We start from the raw sequence: 17286 nt of genomic DNA, 5'->3' as shown, positions 1-17286 counted from the left end.
ATACTGCAGATTTTCCTTTTTCACCTTATTGAAAATTTTAAGTTTTTATTTCTTTACTTTTCTTGCTCTCTTTTCCTTTTGTTTACCTGTTCCCTCAGAGTCCCTTTCTCCCTTTTGCATGTTAACATCCAATTTCTTTTGATTACACTCTCACCCTTTCTATTATCTAGAACTTCTGTATATTCTTTTCTTATCCCATCAACAGCTACATTCTATATCCCTCTGCATCCTCTTTGTCCTCCATTAGAAACTGCAGACCTTATTGTGGCAAATCTGTTCGTTTTACTGAAGATAATATTTGAACTCATTCTGTTTATTATGACAATTTTGTTATTGTCCTCATAGGGGCTATTTGGTCTAGGATTGCATAGTGTCTGAATTGGGCACTGCTAATATTGATCTCCCCTTAAAGAAAGGGTTTTGGAAACCTATAGGGCTACTGTAAGCTTATAAGGGGAAATCTGCAATACCCCAGATCTGCACTGCTAGAACAGAAGATACATGAACAACATGAAAAAACAAGGGAAGAAAATGATCCAAACAAATCTAGATTCTATATTAACAGAATCCAATGACAGTATGTTAGAAGAAATGTCAGAAAAGGACATCAGATTATACATGATTAAGATGATTCGTGGGGCTGGGGATGTAGTTCAGTTGGTAAAGTGCTTGCCTTACAAGCAAAGGGCCCTGGGTTCAATTCCCAGCACCAAAAAAAAAAAAAAAAAAAAAAAAAAAAAAAAGATTCATGAAGCAAAGGATGAGATAAGAGAGCAAATGCAGGCAATAAATGATCATACCTATAAGCAGTTGAAAGAGCAACTGCAAGAAGCAAAAGATCATTTCAACAAAGAGAGATTCTCAAAAAAAAAAAAAAAAAAACAAAACAAAAAACATGGAAATCCTTGAAATGAAGGAAACAATAAACCAAATAAAAAACTCAATGGAAAGCATCACCAACAGACTAGACCACTTGGAAGACAGAACCTCAGACAATGAAAACAAAAATTTAATCTTGAAAATAAAGTTGCCCAAAAAGAGAAGATGGTAAGAAATCATGAACAGAATCTCCAAGAACTATGGGACATCATGAAAAGACCAAATGTAAGAATCATTGGGATTGAGGAAGGCACAGAGATACAAACCAAAGGAATGAACAACCTATTCAATGAAATAATGTCAGAAAATTTCCCAAGCCTGAAGAATGAAATGGAAAATCAAATACAAGAGGCTTACAGAACACCAAATGCACAAAATCACAACAGATCCACACCAAGGCACATTTTAATGAAAATGCCTAACATTCAAAATAAAGATAGGATTTTGAATGCTGTGGGAGAAAAGTATCAGATTATATATGGGGGAAACCAATACGGATAGCAGCAGACTTCTCAACCCAGACTCTGAAAGTTAGAAGGGCCTGGAACGACATATTTCAAGCTCTGAAAGAACATGGTTGCCAACCAAGAATCCTATACCCAGCAAAACTAACCTTCAGATTTGGAGATGAAATAAAATCCTTCCATGATAAACAAAAGTTAAAAGAATTTACAAATAGAAAGCCTGAGCTACAGAATGTTCTCAACAAAATATTCCATGAGGAGGAAATGAAAAACAACAATGGAGGTCAGCAAAGGGAGGAACTACCTTAGAGAAAAACCACTCAAAGGAGAAACCAAGCCAACTTAAAAACCAAAAATAAGCCCAAATGACTGGGAATACAAATCATATCTCAATAATAACCCTGAAAGTCTGATAAGAATGAAAAATAGTACAACCATGATGGAAGGGAACCTGGCACAGATTCATCAATGCCACTTTTAGGGATCTGGCCCAAAGATACCCTCGGGTAGAAATATGAAATGGTGTATGCACAAACTTATTTACCGTGGTAACATTTTAATAGCAAAAAGCTAAAAAAATTCTAAACATACAACAGGAAATTGAATAAACTCTGGTACTGCAGACAATGGGGTACTAGGCAGTTTTTTTTTTTTTTTTTTTAATTTTGTTTTAGTTGCAGGTGGACACATTGCATTTTTTTAATTTTTATGTGGTGCTGAGGTTTGAACCCAGGGCCTCATGCATGCTAGGCAAGCGCTCAACCACTAAGCCACAACCCCAGCCCCAAGGCAGTTTTAAAAAGAAGAAAATCTGTGTATTGCTATAATGTGATTGCCAGGATACACTGTTAAGTGAAAAAAACGGGCAGAAGAGTATGCTTCCTTTTGGATAAGAACGGCAGCTGGGGATATAGCTCAGAGGTAGAGCACTTGCCTAGCATGTATGAGGCCCTCAGTCTAATCCCCAGCATAGCAAAAGAAGAAGAAAAAAAAAAGTGAATAAATACATTATAAATACATACACATATTTTCTTTTATATAAAATAAGGCAAGATGAATAAGAAAGCTGGGTATGGTGGCACACCCACCTCAACTTGGGAAGTTGAGGCTGGAGGATTACAAGTTTGAGCCCAGCTCAGGCAACATGCCAAGACCCTGTTTCAAAACCACCACAGCAAAAACCTAATAAGAATGGTTAGATATAAAGGGAGTGAGAGCACATGCAGTAAGAATCAGGATAAAATGTACATCTCTGGACATTCCTTTTTATACTTCTGACTTTGGGACAAAAATATTTTATAAAATTAAAGAATAAAATTATATTAAAAAAAGACAATTCACTGAAAGTTGAAAATAAGCATAAACAAACTTAACTGTTCATCAAGTCAATGGCAAGACCAGATTTGGTCTTGATCTTGGCCTGGAACTTCTGGGCTCAAGCAATCCACCTGCCTAGTAGTACCTAGGACTACAGGTGTGTGCTATGTGCCTGGCTGATTTTATATTCTTAATTTGATATAATCTCATAAGAATTATGTTATTAAGAACCAAGATCTTTAATATAGAAGAAACATAAACAAACAAACAAAAAAAAAACACCCTGTAAATCAAGTTTTTTAAATTGAATCTCAGCATGAAATTCCTAGTAAACAAACTAAAACTCTTTAGAGAAATTGTTGATTTCAGGTCCAGTCAAATCACAGAAAGCACAAGTTGAGTCTGGGTCACTTCACTGTGTCAGAAAGCAAGTGAGTATTCAGACTACCAAAGGTCATGACAGAGCTCCTAAGCTAAAGGAGCTGCCATTGGCCAGAGATGGGACAATCTAGATAACAAGAAGAACAATGACTACAATTAAATAAGCAGCTACATCTATCAATCCACCAGTTTTTCCTAAAATGCATTTCTAATGCAGTCAGTGATGAGATTAACAATCACAGCAATTCTGTGATGGACAGATGAAAACAACAACTTTCCTAAAGTTCTAATGTCTGTTTGTGAATTAGAATTTTTATCACTGGTCACAAATAATCCCTTCATTCATTTTTAAGAAAATGTCTGCCAAATACCCAATTTTGATTAATCATAATTTTTCTATCAATCATTTTTTCAAGTAAAAATGGTATTCTGCAAAGAAAAAAAGACTAATGCTGTTACTTGTAACTCAGATGCACAACACCTCCTGTTAAGACAAGCATTCATTCCCAAGCAGGGACACTTTATGCACACTTCTCATTTTTCACACAGAATATTGAAAGATGTCTTCATGGGCAAAAATCTGATAAAATAAATACCTTTTACTGCTTTATCAAAGACACCAGTAGTTGATACTGAAATTTTAGAAAGTGAGTGCAGGGTGGTAAAGACAATAAGTACAGTTTTGTGCTACTGGCTTTAGTTCTATTGATGAAAATTCAACATGGTAAAAGAAAGCAAATGACATCTGCGCATCACTATGAGAGATGTGACTTCACAGATCCCTGAAAGAGCATTGGGGAACCCAGGTATCTGGGCCCACACTAGAGTCACTGATTCAGAAGATATTTATTAAACAACCAATATATGCATATTCTGGTTAACTTGCACATATGATGATATATTTAGAAAAAATATAGAGCTAAATGGAACCTCTGTTTTTCCTCTACTCTTTAAAGCTGAAGGTGAAATATATGATACTTAGCTTCAATTAAAGTTCTCTAACATCAATCCAATTTATGAAACTTGGGCTAGTATCATTACAAAACACCTATTTTTTTTTTTTTTTTAAATGTTGTTGTATAATTAATTACTCTAGAGAAAGGGGAATTCTGGGCTGAGGGTGTAGCTCAGTGGTAGAGCACTTGCCTAACCCTGGGTTTGATCCCTAGCACTGCAAAAAAAAAAAAAAAAAAAGAGCCAGGGGTGGTGGTGAATCTTAAAGGACAGTTTTGTACTAAGCCCCAACAGGAAGCAAAGCAGACCCATATCCCAAGACCAGAAAACATCGTCCTACCTCTGCCATCTCTTTGATTTTCTGCTCATAGAACTCTTGCTCTTGCTGCACAGCTGGAAGGAGGGCACGCCGATCATAAGACCTACAATGTCGCCGCTTATTTTCCAGAAAGAACATTCTCTTTTCTATTTTTATGTCACCTGGAAGATATAAGAATGCACAATTATGAAGTCAATTGTTTGCAGTATCCAGGCCAGCCACTCCCAGTCTTCTGTGGCTTAGTCCACCACTGAGCCCCTGGGCAGTCATTTCATTTCAAGACTGATCCTATAATATTCTACCACTGAAGGAGACTGCACTCCTCCCCATTCCTTATCTACCATGAATCTTTCAGCCTCCTCCCTTCCCCACTGTGTGCTCCAATTGAAAGCTTCTCCTACCCTGTCAATATTATTCTGTGTAAACATACAGCTTATTATCTATTCTAATTAGGGCACTGGTTTACAGTTTATTATGAACACATCTGCTTGTAGCTATTGATGACTGTCTATAGTTCAGTTGAGTTTACATGAAGGAGTAGAATTGTTGAATCACAGGATAAACTTACTTTTTACTTTTTTTTTCTCTTCTTTTGGGGGGGTTATGCTTAGTTTTAAGGTTTAGAAAATAATTTATTTGTATGAATGACAGCTGTTCTCCATCTCTGGCAATACCTCATTATCAACATCTATTTAATTTCAGCCATTCTAGTAGGTAAAAATTCCTTCCCTCCCTCCCTTTCTTTTTCTTCTAGTACTTGGGACGAATCCTGGGCCTTGCACATATGCATGTTAGGCAAGTGTTCTACCACTGAGCTAGACCCCAGCTCCAAAATTTTTATTTTTCTTAAATGATCAATTTAAAAAAAGCTTCAAATATATGGGAAACCACAAATAGTACTATGTAGATTGATAATAAATAACATTTGGAACAAAAGAAAGAAAAACAATAAATATCAGACATGTAACTATTCTGTTCACATTTTTTTTTGAAATTTATAAAGGACAGAGCTGACCTGACTATCAAAGGGCAGACCATCTTGCAAAGCAGACTCTTTTCTCCACCACTGAAAGTCAGAAACTGTGTGTGTGTGTGTGTGTGTGTGTGTGTGTTGGTGCGGCGGGGGTGGGGGGTAGCTCTAGGGCTGTAGCTCAGTGGTAGAGCACTTGCCTAGCATGTGTGAGGCCTCGGGTATGATCCTTAGTACCATAAACAAACAAACAAACAAACAATAAATAAATAAATGATCCATTGACAACTAAAAAATATATTAAAAAAGAAAACTACCTACAATTGTCCCCACTTTCTCATTCTGTAAGAGACCAGTGAGAATGTTATGTCAGAGGGTATAGCTCCACAGACTTTCAGAGGGACCTCAGGAGTCATAGCCTCGGGGATAAAAATCTAGACCTTGAGGAGTTAGTTCAGAAACTCAAATATTTTCCAAATACTTTACCTTATGGAATCTCTACTTAGTCATACTTGAAATTAAGTTTTTTTTTGTTTTTTTTTTTGATACTAGGAATTGAACCCAGGGATGCTTTGCCACAGAGCTACATCACCACCAGCTCTTTTTATTTTTAATTTGGAGATAAGGTCTCATTAAGTTGGTTAGGGCCTAAGTTGCTGAGGCTGGCCTCAAACTTGTGATCCTCTTGTGTCAGCCTCCCAAGTCACTGGGATTACAGGTATGCACTACCATACCTGAGAGAAATATTCCTATTTGTGACATAATCTACAAAAAAAGTAGTAAACTCTTTTGTTGGACACAAACAACTCAGCTAAAATCTGTTTTAAAATTAAGCAGGAAACCTTTTAGGGGCATCAGAACTGAAATAATCTCTCAGAAAGGGCTTTCAGCAATTATTCCATCAATTTGTAACAGAATTTGAAAAGCACGTGGCTCTTAGACTCACTCAGGTAAGTAAGTGGACCCCCTGTAGTAAGCAATCCTTTGTCAAGGTGACTAGTACTGAAGGATACTAAATATACGGACATTTTTTTCCAAGCTTAAGTGTGTCCTCACTTGCCTACATGTGAATTCTCTAACACTATTCAAAATTTTTATGTCATAATGTAACCTAAGCAGGAAGAAGGAAGACAACACTGTAGCTACTTCCTATAAATTATGATGTGATGTCAAAACATTCCTTATCAGTCACTCCTCGGCCCACCAGGGCACTCTGTAAGCAGCAGGTAACACCACTTCCTTTAGTGACCACGCAGAAAGAGAAGGCTTGGCACTGCAGTTTCACATGCTGTCAGCTATAACATTCAGTTTGCCATTACCTTGTTCAAATTTGAAATCTATGTAAGAATACTGATTCATTTCTTTTCTTTTTTTCCTTTTTCCACTGGTTTCTGGTGATAGTTCCTGCCACTTTTTAATGGCATCAGAAAAGGCCTAAAAATTGAGAAAGGGGAAGGTTACCACTGTAAATGGAAAACAAGAATAAGTAAAACAAAGGCAATACCCAAATCTTACTTCACTCAGTGAGCTACCTTCCCTGCATTGCTCAACAATACTAGGTAGTGGTGAAACAAGTAGGTTAGCATTTCATTATTTTCATTTTCTTTTTTCATAAAATGCTATAGAGGCAGAATAAAAATGCTTATTGACAGATTAAAGGACAACATAAGAAAATATAAGCTATCCAAGCTGTTTCTGCATTAGTGCTGGTCAAATCATGTGACAACCAGCTGATTAGGATTAGCTGTACTTTGTAGGCTCTTTCACATGCTGTCTGTTTAGCACTCTCTTCTCATGCTTTTTTCCTTGTACCTACAACTTCCCTTTTGTACTGCATGCTAGAGTTCGAAATTTTTAAATCATTTTTACCTCTTTTCTTCCATACCTTCAAATTTTTCCTCTTTCTGATTTCTTAAATCTTTCCAATCAGCACTTAAATACGCTCAAGTCTTTGCCATTAAAAAAAAAAAAAAAATTCCTTCCCCTTTTGATCTCATTCCCCTTTAGGCTAAAAGTCCTTCTCTCTTCTGACCCTTTATAGCTAAACTTCTCTGAAGAGCTGTCTGGATGCTGTTTCACCATTTCCCCTCCTTTTGTGAGTATGAGCTTTCTAAACTGCTGCAACTTGGCATCTAACCCAACTTTCCATTTGAGGGTCTGCACTTACTAACAAGAAGCTAATGTCAAGTATGGTGGCATACACCTTAAATCCCAGCTACTCCAAAAGTCTGAGACAGGAGGATCCAAGTTCAAGGTCAGCCTGGGTAACTTAGAAACGTGACTCAAAAAATAAAAAAGGTTGAATGTAGTTCAGCAGTAGAGTACCCTGGGTTACATCCCTGTACTACAGACAAAAATAAACAAATGAACCCACAAGGGGCTAAAGTCTACTACCTACATTTGAGTCCTCCTCTCCCTTGATCTGCTAGCAGTATTTAATCATGTTGACTACTCTACTTCCTCCTCCTTCTCTGCCATGTTGGACTCCTCTCTTCACTTTAGTCTCAGTTCGTTCTTTTTGCCTCTGGTTCTGGGGATTGAACACAGGGGCTCTTTACCACTGAGCTTTAAAAATTTTTTAAATTTTGAGACAGGGTCTAAGATGAGGAGACTCCACAAACTTGCAATTCTCCTGCCTCAGCCTCCCGAGCAGCTGAAATTCCAAGTATGTACCACCATGCCTGGCTACCTAAGCCAGTCTCTCTAGGTACCTTGTCCAGGATAGTGAGGTTGTTTCTCTCAAATTTCTATATCCAGCCCAAATTTCCAACCTTTTTGGTCATCCAGAGAATGTTTTTTCCTTTGCTGTTTTATGGGGGTACACTCAGCATATTGGCAATTCAATGTTTCCCAGACTAAATTCATGATTCTTTCCCTGAAAACAGTTCTTTCTTTTCCTTTTTGGTACTGGGGATTGAACCCAGAGGTGCTTTACCACTGAGTCATATCATCCCAGATCTTTTTATTTTAAGACAGGGTCTCACTAAGGATGAGACCAGCCTTGAACTTGTGATCCTCCTGTCTCAGCCTCCAAAGCTGCTGGGATTGTAGGGATGTGCCACTGCACCTTGTGAAAACCATTTCTTTTACCATGTCCCTAACTCCAGTAAATGACACTATTGTTTTCCATGCTCTCCTCCCGCTTTGCCTAATTCTTACTTAGGTTTGTAGCTCTTATGTCATACCCCGGAGGCCCTTTTTGGGAGAGGTCTCGTAGGTCTCCCTTAGTACTCTGTCACATCCTTTTCTTTCAAAGTATTTGTCATGGTTTTATTAGTTATTTGTTTGCTTCTCAGTTTCACTTCATCTCCTTCAACAGACTGTGCATCTCTGGGAGGACAGGAATGTTACTACAATTCATGGTGCATCCTTAGCAACTTGTTACAGATTGCAAGGAGCACCTTTTAGGGGATAATGGATAGTTATAGGGGATACATGTGTGTTACATTCTGAATCTTCATCTTGGAGAAACAGCTACATTTGTATCACTATGGTGAAGTAATAAAAGAAAACAAGCACCTTAGCTATAGAAGAAGGATGGATAAACTTTTATCTTAATCTACTCCCATACCTGCCTTTATGGCCTTTCTACTCACTCTCTTAGTTCTCACAGAAGTCCTCTGGAGGCAGGCAATGATTTACATTATAGGAGAAGAAATCAAGGCTTAGAGAGAAGGGACTTGGTCAAGTCAAACCCCAACATCCATGGTGTTACCTTTCTGCCTGTCCAAATGAGGCCTTCCATGGCTGAGGAATCTTGCTTTCTAGTCCTTTCTGGAATTTCCAGGCCTTTAAGCACTCACTGATCTTCAAGTCAACATTTTTGTCATCAGCTGCAAGACTACTAATATTTACCAAGTTTAATCTAAAGGTGAACACCCCATCCTTTAACTAGAATTTTTGCAAAAGTCCAGGAAGAAAGGTGGACAAGTATCATAATTTGTATTTCACAAATGAAGTAACTGAAGTGTAGGCACTATTTTTCAGTATGCAATGAGACTGGAAATGTGAATTCAGAACTCCTGAATGGTGGTATGCTGGTTTTGTAACCAAGTCACAAGGAGAGCATCCAGACAGGAAAGCCTAATGCATCATTATCCCATTTAAATACTGTTTCTAAATTGTGGGGGAAAAGCCTCAAGATATAAACATCAACTGGTACTTGTCAGGAAACTATCAATAATAATGTGGTATATAAATTAAAGGAGGTTCTAAAACCTTACCTTAATGGTTATATTAGTAATCATCACTTCTATTATTGACTAAAAGCCTAAATAGATCGAACAAAATCAGATTATAGGATGAGAATTCTTTTTGTGAAATGCTTATTTATGCACCCCTAAGGCACCCTGGCTACTTTTTCTGATCTTTGTACATTTCATTTCTTAGGTGAAATCATTTTTCCAAATATTCTGCTCAAATGGCATCTTCTTTTCTTTCCTAGTGCTCTCAACCCTATATCCCTAATCAGACACTTTTTGTGGATGGTGCTGGGATCTGACTCAGGGCCTTGTGCATGCCAGGCATGTGTTCTCTCCCACTAAGCTACACTTCTAGCTCCTACTTTGTATTCTACTGATCCTAGTATTCTCAGGGTTTGCCTGGTACCCACCATGAAGCAAGGACACAAAAAGCCCAGGAAAGGACCCTAGAAACAACAGGTGTTCAAGAACAGTATTCCTTGGGCTATTGTCTAGACTGCCTCCTCCCAGTCTGTTCACATTCATAAATCAAGCAGCCACTCAAGTACTAATGTTGAGAGTTAAGGATATAGTCTAGTAAGATTTTTAGGACATCAGATACAATGGCTGAAGCTTCTGTAAAGAAAGAACCCGGAAACACTACAGTGGGTAAGAGGGGTGGACAGAGACTCTATCTTTGTAAAGAAGTTGGGTCCAGAGCTGGGGATGTGCACAGATCAGGATGACCATTAAAGCCACATGGCAGGAGAAATAGAGGAAGTCTAAGGGATGTAGATGCTGAGAACAACTACCTTAAAAAAAACAAAAGTTAAGAGTGGGTTAAAAAGATGGCTTAGGGCTGGGGATGTAGTTCAGTAGTAGAGTCCTTGCCTACCATGTGCAAGCCCTGGGTTCTATTGCCAGCACTGCAAAACAAACAACAATATAAAACCCCAAGAAGGCTCCGTAGTATTAAGCCCCAGAAGGGAAGGGGCCCTGTACTGTTCTTATGATGTTCCTGGTTGCATGGACTGAGGCAGGCATTCAACAAACTGAAAAAAAGAGGTATTCACATCTGGGCAAGACCTATCTAGAAAAAAGTGGAGGGGAAGTATTTTTAAACCCAGTGGAGTTCTCGATAAAGAGTGAGTATATGAACCAAGACAGACACTCATGGGATCTAGAATGCATGGAAGAGCCAGGAGAAAAGTGAAGGTATTTCCTGAGAATGAAGGTGAAGGTAAGTCTCAGGATGATGGCTGTACACAAAGTGCAGAGAATAGACAGAAAAGCCTGGAGAGGGAAGGAAGACTGGGATAACGAACAGAGGGCTAAACTAACAGCTGGGACAATATGCAAAACTGTGTTTGAGCTGTTGGATATGGAGACTTAGCTGAACAAAAACAAAACAACATAAACCAAAGCAAATGAAAAATGGTGACAATTAATCTTAACTCCAAGGAAAACAGGAAATTTAACAAAGGAAACATTATCATATGTACCCAGCAGTGAGCATTCCCATAATCATAATAAAGAAAACTTTGAAACTTTGAAAATAGATTTAACAAAAATATGTATATCAAAAAGATGAGTATTTATATGTAAGTAAGAGCTAGGATCCTTATCTATCACAGAGAAAGCTACAAATATTTTTCAAAGCTGATTAAGCACAACATATTAACAAATATGGAGATAAATTTTGAAACAAATAGAAAAAAAAAGGGATAAAGTTGAGTGCTGCCTCTGGAGAGCAGAAGAAAAGGCTGAAGAGGCCTTCAGCCTGCCATTTGAAAAATTGTTAAGAGTGACAGAGTGCTTGCCTAGCATGCACAAGGCCAAGGCCCTGAGCTCAATCCAGCACAACTCTCCCTCCCCTGTAAATTATAAATAAGTATTTTAGTAATATTTGACATTTCAACAAGGGAAATGAATTGATAAATATTCATTTTAAGAAGTATTTGCAGGGACTTCAGAACATCAGCCATGGCCCCCTTCTTCCTGCTGGGAGAAGTTTGTATTATTATCTTTAAAAAGAAGTATTTGCTGCTATGAATTTTAAGGTTTTACCAGTTTCCTCGCTAGAAGTTATTCATTGAAAACACTTGGCACTGAGATAGCATCTTTGTCCCTAGAGAGCTTTACAAACCAGAAAAAAAAAGAAAATGCATAGAATGTTATAGCTACTCTAGGGTCCCTAAGGATCCTATCTACAGAAGTCTTCCATAAAAAGAGTTGAGTTAAAATACAATTGCACACACACAGGGGACAGAATCTCCTGCACGCTGAGCTTCCACACCATAGACCAGAAGCAGACCAGGGTAGGCACTCTTTGGTGACAGTCCTCTCTGGTTTGAATTCAGTGCTACAAACCTAAGAAGGGTATAAGTCATCAGAAAGCTCTTGTAACATCATCCTAAGGACTGGTTCTGAAAATAATGCTGAAGTTTAGAGTTCCCCTGCCACTTGTTATCTAATTCTTCTAAGAGCCAAATAAGTGATCCACTCTACACAGTTAGAAAACAGAAGCTCAGCAAGTTTTAGACCCTCACTCAAATCAGAGACTATGAATAAGCAAAATGGGAATTAAAATACAAGGTAAATAAAGCAAAACAGACAAAAAAACCCCAAAACCAAAACCTGTTTGATCAAGATTCTAGATAATCAGCACTTTGTAGGAAATACAAAGGAACCAGGTAACAACAACATGGGGTATAGTCAGCAAAATTCAGACTATTAAAACCTCTAGGATAAACAATCCATTTTTTCTAATAAAAAACTACAAGAAAAAATACAGTGGGAAGTGTGAGAACTATAGATTGTAAGAAAATTAAGCATTATATTTACAAGTGGCAATAAACAGATTTTACTTGAAACCTGATGTGATACAACAAGCTGTGAAATGGCTTCTGTCATATTCAGAGAAATCTGAACACTAACTAGATACTGATGATTTCATTCTGAAGGTATATAATGGTATTTTGATTTTGTTTTAAAAAAGAATCTTTAGCCTTTTAAAACACTGAAACGTGTGGAAGAAAAAAAAAAGAGAGAGAAACGTTTGAAATTTGCTTCAAAATTGTCTGAGGAGAAAAACAGGCAGAGGTAGAGATAAGACAAAAACTGAGTGTGAACGGAGCATTACCAAAGCCAAGTGAAAGGTAAATGGGGGCTTGTCCTTAAACAACCTTTATTTTTTATGTGTATGATGTGTATAATAAAGAATTAAAGGGCTGGGTTGTAGCTCAGTGATAGGGCACTTGCCTACCACATGTAAGCACTGGGTTTGAACCTCAGCACTACATAAAAATAAAGGTCCATCACAACTAAAACAAAACAAAAAAAGAATTAAAAACAAGCCCTGGGAATGTGACCCACTCTCAACAGTGAACATAAATTCCCCTGAGTGATCACATCTAGGGGTGGCTTCTCTGTGTATTATTAATTATTGGTATAATTAACAACGTCTTTGGGTCTGCCTTCTATTCTCCTACCCACACAGTAGTCACTGTCTTCAGGGAAGAACTCTCACGCACCACTCTAAAACAGCAAGAAGCCCTAAACTCTCATCCCTCCTACATCCCTCCTATCCCCACTCCCCGCTCCCCAGCATTCCCCAGCACCAGGGATTAACACAGGGGTACTTACCCTTTTTGTTTATTTTTAAAAATTTGAGACAGGGTCTCACTATGTTATCCAGGCTGGCCTGGAATTTGCAATCCTCCTGCCTTAGCCTAAACAGTAGCTGGGAGTACAGGTGTACACTATGGAGCCCACCTCCCAGTGTATATCTTAACCATTAAAATAACTCCACATTTGGCTCCTGGGAGGTCAGGGTTTGCAGGGAATTACAAGCACTCCAGCAGGAGAAACAAGATCTAATGAGGACGGGCAACAAAAGGAGTAAGTTTGGTGCTGTTGGTGCTCGTGCTGTCCCAGTTGATCAATGCAATGGAATGGGCATTATGCAGTATGCCTCTCTAAATGAGTGTCTGTGCTACCTACCAGACACCAGCATTGTCTAAGTCCTGAGGCAGAGGTCTTCACTTGGTATTTCTTTGGAGTCTTCAGGGAAGCACTGGGAGTTGTTAGGAGCTGCCTACTCTCTCCTGAGGTAACCACTGTCACTGGACACCACTGTGTTCCCGGCTCCCCCCAGGCCTAACCATATGTAACTAAAAACTGAGCCACTTGGGGAATGATTGTGTGACCTGTGCCGAGTCAAAGCAAATCAGGGAGAAGCAGGGTCAATACGCCTTTCACACTTCAGTTATCCTACAGTCTACAATAAGCATATCAATCTCTAGTCTTTATGGTCAAACAGAAATCTTCCTGCTTTTACTCTAATATTTCTTTTCATTCAATTCTTCCTGATCAGTAAATACTTTTGTCTACTTATTTTCACCCCTGACATCATAAACCATCCTTAGCTCTCTCTGCATCATAAACCATCCCAATTTCTGCCAAGCTGAGCTCTTCATTGTGTTATCATAGGAAATGTAGCCAAGGGGTTATGACTCCAATAGGAAGACCAAATAGCACACCTTTCGGGTGATTGCATAGTGTCCTTTGAGCTCATGCAGGGCCCATTTGATGTCCTGACTGCTGAGCATTTTGAAGTCGGCCATCAGGAGGTCCGCAGCTTGGATGAAGCAGCGCTGGTCAAGAGGAGTCAATTTGGAATAGTCAAAAAAGTCTATCTTAGGCAACTGAAATGAGAGAGTAGTACAAAATTAGAGGCCAGACAGTGCAGTTCTTCATGAAAGAAATCATTTTAAGAATTACCTGTTACAGAAAAGAATAATCTCATTCGTTCTCATAATTACTCTATGAGGGGTTACTAGCTCTATAACAGAGATGAAGGAATAGTGAATCAGAGATCTTAAACTAGTCCAGACACTAGTTAAGAGAGAGAGAAAAAAAAAATATATATATATCATAAACATTTTTTCCTGCTTCAGAACATGTAAAAGAGTTAAACGAAACTGTGGGGAACAGGAGGACCAAGCACTAGACCTTGATGCAGTTCGTTCTGAACTATACTTTCCTCCATCATTCAACACAGTGAATGCTGGTTTAGATCACAAATGAAGACAATGATTAAAGGTTTTAAAAATCAAACTGTTTACATCTTGACATGGGATTTGGTTAAACAGGTGTATGTACTGAACACAAATCTTGTAACAATAGGAAAAACTATAAAAAGACATTAAACTTTAGGTAATGTTTTACATGCTGAAGTATTTACAGGGAAATGTACTGGTGCATTATTGAAATAAAATATAGAGATGTGCTGATGGACAGAGAACGATGCAAAAGTGGATATAATAAAATGTTCACTTTTGGGGGCTGAGGCTATAGCACAGAGGTAGAGCGTTTGGTTAACATGTCTGAGGCACTAGGTTTGATTCTCAGCACCACATATAATAAATAATAAAGATCCATCAACAACTAAAAAAAATTTTTTAAAAATGTTAACTTTTAAGTAGCACCAGTGTTGGCACAGGTGACTAATGGAAAAATATTTCAACTTTTCTGTGTGTTTGAAATGTTCATAATAAATGCTTAAAAACAAAAACAAAAACAAAAAAAAACACACTACTAAAACAATACAAAATCCTGGCCAATGCTCGTTCCACCTTAGGAACTTCCTCGGTAGAATTAAAGATAGGAAGGATTTGCTTAATTCTTAGTGGGAAAGGAAAGATAAAAGTAGTAAAGAGAGAAATTCAAAATGGCTTAGTGTGGGAGATTCCACCAAAGTACTCGTACAATCTGAAATCCTATCTTAGAGAAAATAGCTCAGCCTTTAAAAATGTATCCTCACAAAAAACTTTCTTCCCATAAAGATAATGAAAAAGGCAGAGCATTTTCAAGTAGAGATGGCAAAACTCACATAGGACACTTGCCTTTGTATCATCTTGGCTGGCAAGCAGGCTGCTGCTGGGGTTGATAATGATTCTATCTTCTCTCTTTGGATAATCTGGATTTTCCAGAAGAAAATTACAAAGTCTGCAAAAACACATGATGTTACTTTCACACTGCTTCTAGATCCTACACCTGCCCAATGACTGAAACGTAGTGTTTGAAAATAAAAGTTCTTAGTGGCAAAGGACAACAAGCCCATCAAGATGCTTGCAGCCAGAAAAACTAAAAAACAAAAAAAAACAAACAAACAAAAAAAACAAATAATTACATTACACTGAATTTCTGTTTTTGCTTGCTAGTTTACAAAACAATGAACATACTGATAAATGCAAACTCCTCTGAAATCTACCTATTAGTTGGGTGTCAAAGCAAGGATGTTACTGAAATTACTACTGGTTAAATGGTATGGAATTTGAGAATTTAGAAGAAAAGTAGCTATTCTTCATCAAGAAAACTATCGTTATGGCTTGGATGTGAGGTGTCCCCCAAAAGCTCACGTATGAGACAATGCAAGAAGTTTTAGAGGAGAAATGATTGGGCTGTGAGAGTATTAACCTTATCAGTGAATTAATCCCTGATGGGATTAACTGAGTGGTAACTGGAGGCAGGTGTGGTGAGGGAGTAGTTCGCTGGGGGCACGGCTATGGGGTATGTATTTTGTGGAATCTCTCTGTGCTTCCTGATAATGCAAGCTTGCTTCCCTCTGCCACGTTCTTCTGCCATGATGTTCTGCCTCACCTTGGGCCCTGAGAAATGGAGCCAGCCTTCTTTGGACTAAAACCTCTGAAATCCTGAGCCCTCAAATAAACTTCTCCTCCTTTAAAATTGTTCTGGTCACAGCAGCGAAAAAGCTGACTAAAACAACTATGAACAGGTAAGTGGGAAAAAGGTATATAATTCACATTTACAATTACAAGCAAATTAAATTTATTAGAGTCAGTAAATAAATGAAATACAAAAAGACCTTCTGTTAATTCATTAATACTTTTTGTAATCCTGAGGTAATACAAATCTCTATGAGCCATGAAAATTATGCTATCTATTTACCTCATTGAAAGACTGAGTTAACCTCTTCTCTGATACTACTGAAACATATCAAAGTAAAGATGTGAAGAGTAAGATCACACAGATGTATTGCCACCCAGACTTAACCAAGATTAACTATCCAGGTTCTTCATACAACAGCAGAACCAGACTACTGCACTGGGGATGAGCCCACAGTGGTGAGGACAGACTAGATGGGGTTCAGAAGCAAGAAAGTATCTTTGCTCGTAGGGCAACTGGGCCTCCCCTCCTCTTCTTCTCCTCACTCCTGCTGATGTGTAGGTAACCCATCCTCACCTGGGTGCCCCACCCCTAATTCTTTTCCAATGGCCTTGTTCCCAGTTCTCTCTTGTCCAATGTCAGTTGTGGGGCCTCTAATATTTAAAGATAGGTCTAACAGGAAAATAAGACAGAATAAATGCCAATCTCTAGTTCCTTCTCTTATTCAGGTGCGAGTCAAAGGACTACACAGAATGACACCTTTGCAGCAATGCTGAGTACATTAAGCCCTAAGATGTGAGTTTATAAATATCAATCCTCATTCTAAAAACCTGGGGTTTCTAAGAGACTGACAGATTTCAGGTTTGAGGAAGAGGAAGTTCAAGGCAAGTCTGAGGCAGTATGGTATTTGAGGAACCAAGGAAGTGCTCAGTGTCTAATGGGGTCACACCAAAAAGACATAGCTGCATCTTAAGAGACTTCCTCTGGTTAAAAATGAAACAATTTCAGCATTAAGAAAATGACTGTAACTGTTTCTAAAACACCTCTTAAAAACCCTTAAGTTCATAGTTTAGAAAAAAAGAGTAAGAAGTAAAATGAAAAAAAAAAACTGCATTACAGCAGAATCTAGAT

At 38.2% G+C, this 17286-nt stretch overlaps 1 protein-coding gene across 1 annotated transcript in view; it reads right to left on the bottom strand.

Moving 5' to 3' along the window:
• The window catches only part of RNF216 (ring finger protein 216), a 189310-nt gene that overhangs the window by 123553 nt on the left and 48471 nt on the right, over positions 1-17286 (bottom strand). Inside the window, exons 6-9 of the mRNA XM_079120168.1 lie at positions 15372-15474; positions 14007-14171; positions 6604-6718; positions 4336-4475 (exon numbers count right to left, since the gene is read on the bottom strand). Of these exons, the coding sequence (XP_078976294.1) occupies positions 4336-4475; positions 6604-6718; positions 14007-14171; positions 15372-15474 (523 nt within the window). The remainder of the gene's footprint in view (positions 1-4335; positions 4476-6603; positions 6719-14006; positions 14172-15371; positions 15475-17286) is intronic.

The sequence above is a fragment of the Sciurus vulgaris genome, assembly GCF_902686455.1.
Source record: "Sciurus vulgaris genome assembly, chromosome: 18".
Taxonomy (NCBI): domain Eukaryota; kingdom Metazoa; phylum Chordata; class Mammalia; order Rodentia; family Sciuridae; genus Sciurus; species Sciurus vulgaris.
This window is presented reverse-complemented; position numbering and strand designations above follow the sequence as displayed.